Here is a 13,854-nt window from a genome sequence, read left to right as displayed (position 1 = left end):
ATAAATTGACTGCTACAATAACCTTAAACCATTTTGGGCGGGAACCCCTTTTGGTGTTTTAAGCATTGTTATAATTTAGCTATTGAAAAATAGCAGATCTACAAGCTCATAGCGCGCCACCGAGTGGCGCGCTACGAGCTTGTAGGTCTGCTATTTTTGAAAAATCGTGAAAATAAAATTTAAAAAAAAATCTTTTTTTTTTTTTTTTAATAATTTGGGGACCCCCTAAAATAATTTGGCGACCCCCCGAGGGGTCGCGACCCACGGGTTGAGAACCCCTGGTCTAATGCACTGGTCCCAAAACGTAGTATCTCGAGACCAAGAAGAGAAATGTCTCCCCGGGACCCATAGTGGAAACTGCACAGCGTGTTGTGAAAGCTCACAACACATCACATTGCTTGTAGATCTGCAATTTTCACGCACACACACACATTTACATTTTGAAATAATATGAAAAAATGAATATGAAAAAAATAAATGTAAACAAAAGTATAAGGGGTATTATTCACAACCCAAAAAACATGAATTATACATCCAAATGGATCCACTGTATGGGAAACAAGGAATATTCCTCATTAAAAGCTGCCAATGTATGCTTTATTTTGTATTTGTAAATTGCGCGGCATGACTTGTGGTGTTTTGAATCACCAAACCATCGTCCATAAAATGGGGTCCTGGTATCAAAACTAGGGATGTCCGATATTGACTGGCTATTGGCTGTTGGCTAGATTCATTCGTCTTGTTTTCAGTACTTGTTTGGGTCAATCTGCAAAATAAGAGTACTTACTACTTAGTACTTGTTATACATTGTGATATTTCTACTTGTACTTAAGTAAAACATGTTAATAACTAGTAACGTATTTCTTCAGCCACTGCATACACTCTTTTCTTTTGGATAAGACGGTTTGTTCTCCTGAATTTAAAAAAAAAAGAAAAGAGGGAGGAAAAAAAGAACATCTGGCAAAAACCGTGCACATTTCTGTCCAGATGGGTGTGCATGAGATACTGCGTTATGATTGGCTGTAATCTGAGCTGTTGGCATGTTTGTATTGGCTGGGGGGAGGCCCAAGCCACTAGAGTCAACATTAGTGCTGGATTCAGCTATTTTACAACCAATCTACACAAGCCAGTTGTGGGGAGATTACACCACAACGTACAGTAGACATAAACACAAACACAAAGTAAAATTACCAGTCCAGTCATCAAAAGTACCAAAATAAACTTTTAGAAAACATTCTAAATTTGTAAAACTCATTTGAAAATAGACAATCTACTAGCTCACAACTTGTCGCGATTGTTCGAATAGACAAAGTCTAAAATAGGGCTTACATGGTGAATGTTTTTGTTTTGTAATAATATTTTTTCTTTTTTACAAAGTAATAACTAAAGTTTTCAAATAATTGTAGCGGAGTAAAAAGTACAATATTTGCCTCTGAGAAGAAATATAGGCTAAAATATTGAAAAAAATGGAAATGTTTTGAGTGGTGCAACTACTCCTATAGGCAGCTAAGTGTGTCCCTGGCTGTGTCCCTGGCTGGCTGTGTCCGAGCACGAAAATAGCGTTTGGTTGGTTTTCACCACAAAGTGTCACTGTTGCGCAGCCTAACACGCACGCACGCACGCACGCACGCACGCACGCACACACGCACACACGCACACAAACACGCACGCACGCACGCACACAAACACAAGCTCGCACAATGTGACACATTGTAAGCTTGTAGATTGTTCGCCATCAGTGCTGTTAACCGACAGGGTGCTGATGTGAAGAAGATCCATCTATGTATCATAGATGGATAGTTAAACTGATTATGATGATAGCATATAGTTTTCTATGCATTTCAGGGGTTTACAGGAATTTAACCCCCCAAAAGGTTTCGCCCGCGCTGCTCTTCTGCGTGCGCAGGGACGCCGAGACGCCTGACGCCTGACCATGTATACGGTGTATGCTGCAGTTGGTATTTATTTTTTGGAGTCAAAAGAACTGAGTTAATTTATATGATCCGCCCCATACATCCCATAAGTGCATCCACTCTGCACTCATCGATCTGGTATCTGATGGCTGATAGTGATAAATGCAAGTTGCAAGTTACATGCATACGTTAAATGTAGACCTATATATCCGCCTTCTGTCATTTATCTTCCATTCCCACAACAATATACAGAAACACATGGCATATTTTGGACAAATTTGAATGTTGTAATCGTTTAACAGCCCTAGTTTATTTGTATCTCAAAAACTAAAACTAAAGATCAAATGAAATCAAACTTTATTTCTAGAGCACATTTACAAAGACCAGAAGGTCAACCAAAGTGCTGTACAAGATCATAAAAATCACACCCGTGTGAAGTGAGTGGTGCAACTCCGTGTGGGGGTCGCCGCGGGGTCCCCGGAAGTTCCAGACCCACAGGACAACAGCCAGGGTGCCGGCTCGGTTCCAGCGAGCCGCCCCACGTCCGAAACAGTAGAGAAACAAGTACTGTACTGTACTGTACTGTAACTGTACTGTACTGCCAGTACAGTACAGTTACAGTACAGTACAGTACCCGAAATCATCATATATACAGTTAATATGTGCGTGTGTGTTTATGTGTGTGTGTGTTAGGTTGCGCACAGGTGGTGAAAAACAACCATGCTGTTTTCATGCTCAGACCCAGGCACCCAGCCACACACATAGCTCCGTAAGGAAGTGGTTGCACCACTCAAAAACAAGCATAGGCCTACAAAGATACAAGCAACACAAATAGCATAGTAAAACAACATCAAAAGATGGTGTGAAAAGCAGTAAATGCAATGCTCCAGTATACTCTATACAGGCCAGTGGAGTAGCAGGGCAGGGTTGGACTGAGGTGAATTCCTGAACTCTGATAGATAAACAGCAGCAGCAGCAGCAGCCGGAAAAAAGGAACTCTTTCCAACTGAATCCTCTCAGAACTGGAATAACCCGGTAAATCCAAACCGCAGGAGTTTCTGTGAACTCACAGCACTGGCCTGCAAGACCAAAGGTCCCTGCTTGTAGGCTGAACACAAATAATATTCTCAATTTCTCATGACAATATAATCCTAGTTCTACACAGCAGGAATTATTGTGTTGATGCGATGTATATTGTGGTGTGTGTGAGTAGCTGTGCATATGTACTGTATATATGTCTATATATATATATTTGAATATTATGTGTGTGTGAATGTACATACTGTATGTATATATCTAAGGACTACATGAATGTATGCACTGTTCAGGTAGACAGATATCCATCAGTCTACAACACATGTGCACCTAAATATACAAATGGACTCCAGGGGTAGGGCCCGACAAGCCTATGGCTTCTCCCTAGCCCTTTTTTGGAAATTTGGACAGGATACAAGCAACGGACACTCAAAAGAAGTAGAAAAATCACACCCGTGTGAAGTAAGTGGTGCAACTCCGTGTGGGGGTCCCCGGGGGGGGGGGGGGGGGGGGGGTTCCAGACCCACAGGAACGCACCCAGGGTGCCGGCCCGATTCCGGTGAGCCGCCCCACGTCCGAAACGGTTGAGAAATGACAGAGTTACCGTGTGGGGGTCCCTCTACTACTGTACTGTACTGTACTGTACTGTACTGGCACACGTGAAATCACCATATATACAGTTAATATGTGCGTGTGTGTTTGTGTGTGTGTTAGGTTGCGCACAGGTGGTGAAAAACAACCATTCTGTTTTCGTGCTCATACCCAGCCAGGCAGAGACCCAGCCAGGCAGAGTGGGTCTCTGTGTGGGTCTCTGCCTGGCTGGGTGCCAGGCAGAGACCCACACACATAATCACCCCCTCTCGTGATATACAGAGGAATCTGCCCAAAATGATCAAATATCCAAATACTATGGAAATAACTTCAAGATTTGCTTTCCTTTATTAATAAGTTGCCAGTCTGTGCCATGTTCATGTTGGCCTACATAAACGATGCATCCACGATATCAACAGATCACAACAAGCTATAAACGGCAGCAAGATAATAAACAGCAGTAGTTAAAATGATGCAATCGTGGCTCAAAACAACGTACCGGTAAGTATGGATTAAGAGGAGAATATTTTGTCATCCATGTCTGTGGCTCTGGTGCTGGTGCGCTCCTCTTCCCAGGGCCCGAGCATCGCGCTTCAGAGCCCTCGGCGCATGGCATGTCTTGGCAAAGTGCCAAATGCAACAATTGCAAAGTGCCAGATGCAAATGCAACAAATGCAACTTTGAGAGAGTACAAATATATCCAAATGGACCCGTGGTCCATGTTGTTTCAGCTAAGCTAGTTGTCCTGATAACCAACTATGGGGGCGGCACCAAGAACTTTAGGTCCTGCAGCACTGGGCACCAACTTTAGGTCCTGCAGCACTGGGCACCAACTTTAGGTCCTGCAGCACTGGGCGCCAACTTTAGGTCCTGCAGCACTGGGCGCCAACTTTAGGTCCTGCAGCACTGGGCGCCAACTTTAGGTCCTGCAGCACTGGGCGCCAACTTTAGGTCCTGCAGCACTGGGCGCCAACTTTAGGTCCTGCAGCACTGGGCGCCAACTTTAGGTCCTGCAGCACTGGGCGCCAACTTTAGGTCCTGCAGCACTGGGCGCCAACTATGGGGGCGGCACCAAGAACTTAGGTCCTGCAGCACTGGGCACCAACTATGGGGGCGGCACCAAGAACTTAGGTCCTGCAGCACTGGGCACCAACTATGGGGGCGGCACCAAGAACTTAGGTCCTGCAGCACTGGGCGCCAACTATGGGGGCGGCACCAAGAACTTAGGTCCTGCAGCACTGGGCACCAACTATGGGGGCGGCACCAAGAACTTAGGTCCTGCAGCACTGGGCGCCAACTATGGGGGCGGCACCAAGAACTTAGGTCCTGCAGCACTGGGCACCAACTATGGGGGCGGCACCAAGAACTTAGGTCCTGCAGCACTGGGCACCAACTTTAGGTCCTGCAGCACTGGGCACCAACTTTGGAGGCGGCAGGGCAAACGTGAAAGAAGACTCTACTGTCATGGAAAGACCGGCGAAATATTGAAACAATGGATGCGAAAGAACCAGGGAAACAGTGGGCGCTGCCGAAAATGTTGAAACCCTTCTGCTCTCTTGTCAAAAAGCTGATGACCAAAGCCCGAAAGGAGAGACTTCTGGGGTAGAGTGCGCTGCGCAAGCAACTTTAATTGAAATGAGGGTGGGGGGGCAATCCGTCCTCCAGATTTTAGCATGTGCGACTGCGATTAGCACCGTTAGCATTGTTTTGATGTACTGACCTGTAGCGTTGACGATGCGGTTGGCACGTATGGTCCCGTGAGGCGTCTGGACGTCCCAGGTGCCCTGGGAGGTCGGGGTGAGGCCGGTGACGGGCGCTGGGTTGTAGATCTGTGCTCCGTACATCCGGGCTCCCGCGGCCAGGGCCATGGTCAGAGAGTACGGGTCAATGTGTCCGTCGCCAGGGTTGTACAGACCTGCTATCACCTGCAGATGTACAGAAGCTATAATTTGATTGATTGATTTATACTACCGGCATATAGGTTTGCCATTTTTGTGTGACACTTATTATGACGACATATTAAATAGTGGAATACTGACAAGTTGATTTAGTAGATTACAAAAACTCAATTAGCTTGTTTTCGTGATGCCTGCCTACCAGTTAGCTGCTGAAATAGATCAATTCATTGTTTACAAACATTGAAACTGTGACAGAAATGGTGCCATCTTATAATGAGCATTAGAGGACAAATTATCCTGCAGACCTAATTATGATTATTCTGACCTTATCCATGTTGAGCAGAGGGAAGAGTTCCAGGATCTTTTCGGGTGTGATAATCCACTGCGGGTTTGGGTGCCAGTGGGCCCGGGCCATCTGGTACCTGAGCTCATCAACTCGATCTGGCGTTGACGCGATACGGATGCTTCCTGGTTGATGGAAACCCACTGCCTAGAGAGAACACGCACAATAATAATTATTTGATAATAATAACAACTAGAACTCCACTCTGTCGAGTGCCTACTTTCTTGTTGCACCCAAGTAGGCCATTTATGGCCTACTAGTGCGCAAGCAGAGCGCGCAAGTACTGTCGACCTTAACAAACTTTCTCTTTAACTTCTGTCTAAAGCCGATGATCTTTAGATTATGCAACCCTTTCGTCTCTCCTGGCTAAGGATTTCTTTTGTCCTGGCGCAGCGTTAGTCTATCTTGAATATAGCTCTAGGGGACACCTTCTTTTCAACACAAAGGTATGGAATCTTCTTTTTCTTCCCGTGTGAAGTAAATTAACTAAATAGAGAAGACTGATTTTCTCTCCCTATATAGCCCATAAACAAGCATAAAGACTTGACTTAAATACTTAAGCAAAAATACTCCGAAGAAAGTCGGAGAATAAACTCGGAGGCAGACAGGCAGCTGAATGAAGGTTCCGGAGTTCCATTTATTTTCAGAGCATATGACGTGATGAAGATATGTACCAATGCCAGGGTATAAATGAGACGTAGCTTGCGGAGTTAGTTCATTCAGACAACCTCAAGGGGGGTTCATGCCATGCTCAAGGCGCATACTATACTCAAGGGGTTAACATGCTGCATTACTATGTGGGTGTACAAGTGTGTGTGCAAGTCCCTCACGTCATTCGCCGATGCGGCAGTCAGCTGACCAATTGGGCGGGCTACTTAAGCTCACCAGTCTGCATGCTCTTCCTGCCTTCCTCTGCATATGGTCCCTGGTTGTATGTGATGTTTTTTCCCACCACCTCCCCAGCACCACCGGTGGGCTCTGCTATTTATGTTCCCCATGGGGGGTTATTGTATATCTATCTCCCTGCTCTTTATATTCTGTGTTATTGCTTAACCATGCCGAGCAGGGAGAAATCCAGCAGAGCCGAATGCCAAGTCTAATATCATATGCACACTCATTACTCATTCTGTAATAAATATTGGTTTAACTATTCGTGAGTTGTCTGACTGAACTGGTATAACTGGCTCTCAATGGTGATGTAATAAAGATATGTTTCAGTGTCGGGTGGATTAAAGGACATGCCTCTATGTATATGTAATTTGTAGTTGATTAGCGGTATACTGTGGTTACTTGGGTCGTTTGATTATGTCCCATGGCAGCGTATGACGTGATGAAGATATGTACCAATGCCAGGGTGTAATTGGTTTTCGATGGTGACGTAATGATGATATGTTTTAGTGTCGGGAGGATTAAAGGTAATGCCCCTATGTGTAGGTAAGTAATCATTACGTCATACGGGACATACGCATCGAAGCACTGGACGAAAACCATTACTTGTGCGCTCTGCTTGCGCAAGTAATAATCCACACAGCTGACTTTCTTTATTGATGCTGTGATATGCACAATGCGAAACACGAAGATACTCTACCTGTCCAGTCTCTGCCTCCAGGCTCTCGTACAGTTTAATGCTGTAGTAATGAACCTTCTTCAGGTTGATGCCTGGGTGGTAGTATGCAGTCAAACCAGCCTGAAAAAATACACATGAAAACGTTTATTACAATATTACAGGTAGGGTGATATTTTTTGGGGGGGTTAAAACAGTGGTTTTCAACCCTTTTCGTATCAAGGCCCATTATTTATTCTGCATTTGAGCCATGGACGTTACATCAATATTGTGTGTGCATGTGTGAAGGCGTGTTACTGGTCTTTGTAATATTATTATAATTAATTAAGTAATGCAGATGCAGATGTTTAATGATAATTTAACTCTTGAAACCAAATGGATCCGTACGGGTCCATTTGGTTTTATTTTACACCCTCAAGAATTAAATATCTATAAGGGTCCATTTATTGGTTACCAAATCTAAATCATTTAGCCTGGAAACCAGACAAATCTGCCACAGGAAAGAAAATCCCTGGGGAGATTATCTAATATCTAATTATCTAATATCTACGCAGTCATTAGTCTGGCCATGCCAGGCAAGGGACCACCTGGAACCCCCTCAAGGACCAATGCTGGTCCCCGGACCACTGCTGGAGAACCGCTGGGTTAAAACAACACGTTTTGTTGTTAAAAGGTTAAAGCACTATATTCTAATTATTGCTATAGACTCTATAGTGTCAATGATTACGTAGTAGTACAGTATGTATGTGGTCAAACCTGTAAATGTACAAAACAAAATATTTATCAAAACATCACACTGTGAAACATTAATACACAATTGTATGTCTGGCTGGTAGGACAGTATATGTTGTCAATGTAGATATGCTATGTAGATTTTTCTGGTTCGCTTGACTACCAGAATACAGATTGTTGCTTAGATAGCACGTTACGACACTGGTTTCATTGTTTACCTGGTAGCCTACCGTTTCAAATGTACCTGTAGGATACCAAGTAAACAATGATCAGTCTAGAGTACAGAACGCAATTTAGAATATAATGCTGTTCATTGTAGTTACTTTGTAGCTCTATTTATGTGACCATTGACCCTGTTGTTTGTTGACTAGAGTAAATCTCTGATCTCTCACTTGAGAGTTGCTCTGTGTAAGAGCGTATACTGAATGAATAGATTGTACCCAGAGGTCTGTGCTTGTCCCCCTCCCTTTTCCCTCGAGAATGCATTGGGCGTTTAAGTTAAATAACTCAGAAACTACAAATCATTTAAAAGTAAAAAGTTCCAGCATGTGTCTCCACAGTAAGCTGAATTATAAAATGTGTGAATAGAGTTTCTTGGTGAAAGTAATTTTTTGACGTGCCATAGAGCTGCCATTGAGCCCCATTATACATTTCTCAAATTTGAAAGCACTATATTTCTAAAACTATGAAACATTTCAAAGATTTCTTTTCAGGCAAACATGTCCACTGTAAGATGAACCTAAATAGGTTTGAATGGGGTTTCTAGGTGTAAGTATATATGTGGGACTAGTAGCATGCCAAAGTTTGTGCTATTGCCATTGAGAATGCATTGGGCGTTTAAGTTAAATACGGGGGGGACATATTTTGACAGCAGAAACTGCCTGTCATAATTTCTCCCTATTCCAAAGCCCCCCCAGGTACATTATATATTTAAACTATTTTCAGCAATGGTACACTTATTTTTTCAGTGGGTAGATCTTGTTGAGCTGGTCATTTTGAAAGTAGATCTCACGTCATAAATGTGTGGGCACCCCTGCTCTACACCAAATATCTTTGCTGAAGATAGCCGATCTACGAGCTTGTAGATCCTAGCTTATAGCAGTGGTTCCCGAAGTGGCCTCAGTGGCCTTGTGGTTAGAGTGTCCACCCTGAGACTTGTACATCATGTCCAGGAGGTGTACTTGTACATCTAGGTGCCTCATGCTACAGCCAGAGACAGAAGTGAGCTCATAGATCTGCTATTTGTGGTGAATTCATAATCTGCTTTTTCCCTTCCTAGAAATATAGTGGAATAAAATTACAATATTTGTCTTTAAATGGAGTGGAGTGAGTCATAAATTAAACTAAATATAAATATATACAGATAAAGTAACAGTACTCAAGTAAATGCACTTAGTTACTGTCCAGCACTGCTTGCGTTGCAGAAAAAGGTAAGTGGGTCACAGCGTCCTCAAATGGCACAGCAGCTCTCTAGGTCAGTGACAGCTGATGTTATGGAAGCTGTAACATCTGCTACCAACTGATCCAACTGGCCACCGACTGGTTCCAAGTGTGAGCAACAGGCGGCCAGGTCTACGTAAACAGGCCCAAAAGAAGAGACTGATCTCAAGTTAATATAGCCTCGAAATCAGTTTCACCACTTACGTAAAACATATACACATAGGCTATTTGAACATAGAAGATGTACAAGTACGTTGTGAGCTTGAAGATCGGCTATTTTCGGAAATTCTAGAAAGAAACGTGAAAAATGTTGGGGGTTCCTGGGACAAAATCATCTCAGATGGATATTAACGGATATTAACTTGGGGGATCGTTCACCTGACCCTAATAAACAACATTAGGAAGAAACCCCTATAAAGAAAATTGCCCAATACTGACAGTCGGTCAGCAAGTGGATTTGTGAATGTATGTATATAGTGCTAGACAATATTTTAGGCCAATAAAAAAGACTATATACCAAATGTCCCACTTTAAACAAAAGAAGCCTGTCGGTTGCCGGACTATCTGAGAACTAGCCCAAAATAGTTGCAATCATTTGTGTGACAATTAATGGTCCAGTTAACATGTTGTAATGGTGACTGGTGTATACTCACAGCGTGCCAGGTGGATCCGGCGGTCAGCTCAGACTTCTCCAGCAGCACCACGTCCTTCACGCCGGCCTTGGCCAGGTGGTACGCTATGCTGACCCCCACGCACCCCCCGCCGATGATCACCGTGTCGGCCGTGTCCTTCCATCGTTTCCCCAGCACCGATGAAGAGCCATCTCTGATGAAACAGAGACAAGAGGGAATTATATAGTAGCTCAGTAGCTTTATAACGTCATGGACCCCCAAATTAATGTATGTGGGGCACAGACCCCCCCATCTGAAGAAAAAAAATAGCACCAGGGTCAGGGACCTCTATACAAGATTTGTGTTGTTAAAATGTTTCAAAATTATATGTTCGGGTGGCACAGCATAGTAAAGTAACTGCGGTTGTGGCTTGGTATGCACAGTGGTACATCCGGCTTTGTCGGGCGTCTATACAAACACAATTGGTCCGTGTTTGGGGAGGGAAGCCGGACGGGGAGGGTCTGTCAACAGGGAGTGTTGGGCGGGAGGAGTAGGATGAAAGCTCTATGTCCTCCTGGTGGGGGCTCCTCACTGGCAGGTGAGTCAGTAGGACACGACAGATGACAACACCAAAAATGTGTGTGGGAACACTGGGGAGGCATAACTGAATTGGGGAGGAAAAAGGGGGTAAAACTAATTGGCTACTCTAAATCTAGGGGGGAAAACATTTAGTTGGGGACCCCCTCAAGGACTCCTGTAGGTCTGCGGCCCCCACTTTGAGGACCTGCACTGATAAAGAGTGTTTGTTCAGTAACAGAGGTCTCCCTGTCTCTGGGATACCAATGTCATCCAATCAGGAGAGAATGAACCAATGAACCTAATAACCTATGCTTGTAGGTCTCTAAATTGTATGATGAATTGAACAAGGTGGACCCTCTTAAACAAGTGTGCTTTATTGGGTCGTCCACTCACTGTTTTTGTATTGAGTTGTGCTTGAAATGTACTATAATTCTGCAAACTTGTTAAATCAATCAATCAATCAAAAAGGTATAGGCTATGGCTATAGCCATGTATGTAAACAAGTTTGACAACATTGTACTGACTAGGCTATAACAGTCATATATGTTTATTCCAACCCAACCATAACTTGTTTATTTGAACGTTTTTAATAACCAAACCAACTCGTGTGCAGATGTAGGAATTGCAAAAGTAATATTCCAAAATAAAGCATGTAGTCTCACCCATCTGTCTGTTTTCTTGCAGTGCATAAAGAGCGCAGAGGAATTCCTGTGATGCCCCGACGTGCCGCCAAATCTCTGCGCAAATGACCGTTAATGAGGTTTAATATGCCGGACATCATTGACATAATAATACAATAATAACTATTTTAGCATAAAAATGCTCTGAGCTCTCGAGCCCAAACGCAGCGCTGCACACTTCACACAACTACACACACAAACACGCACACGAAACACGCCCACAACTAAACTGGCAAATCAATGAGTAGACTGAAACTTTACCCTGGCTGTCTGTCTCTCTCTCTCTCTCTCTCTCTCTCTCTCGCACACACACGCACGCACGCACGCGCGCGCGCACACACACACACACACACACACACACACACACACACACACACACACACACACACACACACCGTGACACACGTAGGCCTACAGCCACGCACACGGAGAAACTTTACCCTGATCCAACCCGATCCACCCTTTTTTAACCCCGTCACCGCCGAGTCTCCAAATATAGGTCAGATGTCAAAGCTCAAAGTACTATCACCCCACCCCAGTGGCTTGTGGTCAGGGTCAAATTGAACCACGAGTGAAAAGTAATTAAGTAAAATTTTACTGGAGTTATAAAGTAGTGGAATAGGATAGGGCATATAGCCTGATGGGTATTTTCTTACCATATGATGTAGTGTTTCTTATTTTATGTTCACATCTTATTACTATGTTAAAAAAGACCTTGTATTTCTTATTGTATCTGGTGAACAGGACTGCCCTGTCACACAGTGATGTTATATCAATATTTGCATGTGTATTAATTCCACTATCAGCTGTCGCCCACTCCAGATTGTCATGTTCATTATACCCAAAAGGGAAATAAGATTCAATGGAGAAACATGGAAAACTACCCGACGACAACCTTGCTCTTAAAGATGAGGATAAACATACACTCTCACCCTATGAGATAAATGAACAACAACAGAATCCTAATCACGGAACGTGATTAAAGTCGAAAACAGGATTCAGACCATAGGACGCCCATGACAGCCTGATGACATCTTACACTGATGGGACCTTTCAGCCTATTGAAATGTGACAGCTGAATCCTAATCAATGACATGTTTTTCAGTATATATGTTTGTGCAAAATGATATGTTGACATTCAGAGCACTTAGGAGAATTCTCTCTCCTCTATCCTTTACAACTGTACACGCTCTGAATCTGAAGAAAGAAAACTAAAGAAATCTGAGGAATACTTTAATAACTTGTGTCTTGTGTCAAAAACTCCTTTCAGGTTTTTTACATTACTCTAAGTTCATCTTTTGTGTCATTGATACCTGGTGTTCTCACTTTTCCAGTGAAGTCTTATAAGGTCGAGGTATTTGCTCTCTAGGCTATTTCCCTAGCCTCAGTTATAAATCTATCATAGCCTACTTGTTAAACTCAAGTATTCAAAAGTCCAAATTACAAAGTGCATTTTCTATCTATACTCTACTGCATTTTTCGAACTACAAGCGTGCAACGGTGCAACCAGTCACAATGCTACGCTGCCTATGCCGTTTTCACTGCTAGGGCTTCCTAATGTATTTTTGTAGCCTATTGGGTCCCTTCCTAGAACTGTGGTGGAGTCAAAAGGTCATAAAAGTACCAGTATACTCAAGTACTGAATGCTAGGTCACATCTTAGCTCAATTTAATGTAAATCCCTGCATTTATTTAATGCAGGGATTTACAAATGTTATAACAACTTAAAACACTGTAAATGAACAACTTAAGCACTATTTAAAAAGTGCTTTAGTGAGAATAGCTGGGAATCTAAAAACTCGAAAAGGGGCAGGGGAGGTGAGGAGGAAGGCAGACACACAGATCAGTGAACCTAGGATCCATCTTCCGTTTTCACCGGCAAATTTGAATCCGCCCCTCTAGACCACAAATCATACAGCCTGGCGGGGAAGCGGGCAGGCTAGTGTGCCTGCACATGCAAGCCCCCAGAATGGCTGGCCAACGCTGAAGCCGCAAGACATAGTGGTCAGAGCAGAGAATGCAGGCGGGCCCCTGCATTTAGCATGAGGATCCCTGTGCAGCTCGAGTTTTAATAACATTGAGCACTTCCGCATTTTGGACACCAATTCCGCCCTCTATCCTTTATAACTCTATGGGTTTAACATTGAGCGCTCGTTTGCACTTCCGCATTTGCCAACCAAAATTTGGTTGGCAAATGCGGAAGTATAGCGTTCTTCCGGGTGCTTAAAAACGCCACTGAGCAACGTCCATTGAAATGAATAGCAATGAATAGCCTGCCTGCCTGCCTGCCTGCCTGCCTGCCTGCCTGCCTGCCTGCATATAGTGCCTGTCTGCCTGTCTGTCTGTATAGTGGTCAGTGTTTATCAGTTCCTGTTTGATCCAGTCTGAATAACCTGACAGTGACACGCACATGCACACGCATGCATGCATGCATGCATGCATGCACGCACGCACGCACGCACGCACGCA

The 13,854-nt window shown here is 43.8% G+C and overlaps 1 protein-coding gene across 1 annotated transcript in view; it reads right to left on the bottom strand.

The window, feature by feature from the left end:
* Positions 1-11,565, bottom strand: part of dmgdh (dimethylglycine dehydrogenase) — a 28,342-nt gene extending 16,777 nt beyond the window's left edge. Inside the window, exons 1-5 of the mRNA XM_079525022.1 lie at positions 11,369-11,565; positions 10,170-10,341; positions 7,369-7,467; positions 5,763-5,927; positions 5,260-5,464 (exon numbers count right to left, since the gene is read on the bottom strand). Of these exons, the coding sequence (XP_079381148.1) occupies positions 5,260-5,464; positions 5,763-5,927; positions 7,369-7,467; positions 10,170-10,341; positions 11,369-11,493 (766 nt within the window). The 5' untranslated portion in view covers positions 11,494-11,565. The remainder of the gene's footprint in view (positions 1-5,259; positions 5,465-5,762; positions 5,928-7,368; positions 7,468-10,169; positions 10,342-11,368) is intronic.
* Positions 11,566-13,854: the final 2,289 nt, after the last annotated feature.

This window comes from Electrona antarctica (assembly GCF_951216825.1).
Source record: "Electrona antarctica genome assembly, chromosome: 16".
In the NCBI taxonomy this organism is placed as follows: Eukaryota; Metazoa; Chordata; class Actinopteri; order Myctophiformes; family Myctophidae; genus Electrona; species Electrona antarctica.
The sequence above is the reverse complement of the archived record's forward strand: the minus strand, read 5'-3'. Positions and strand labels throughout refer to the sequence as shown.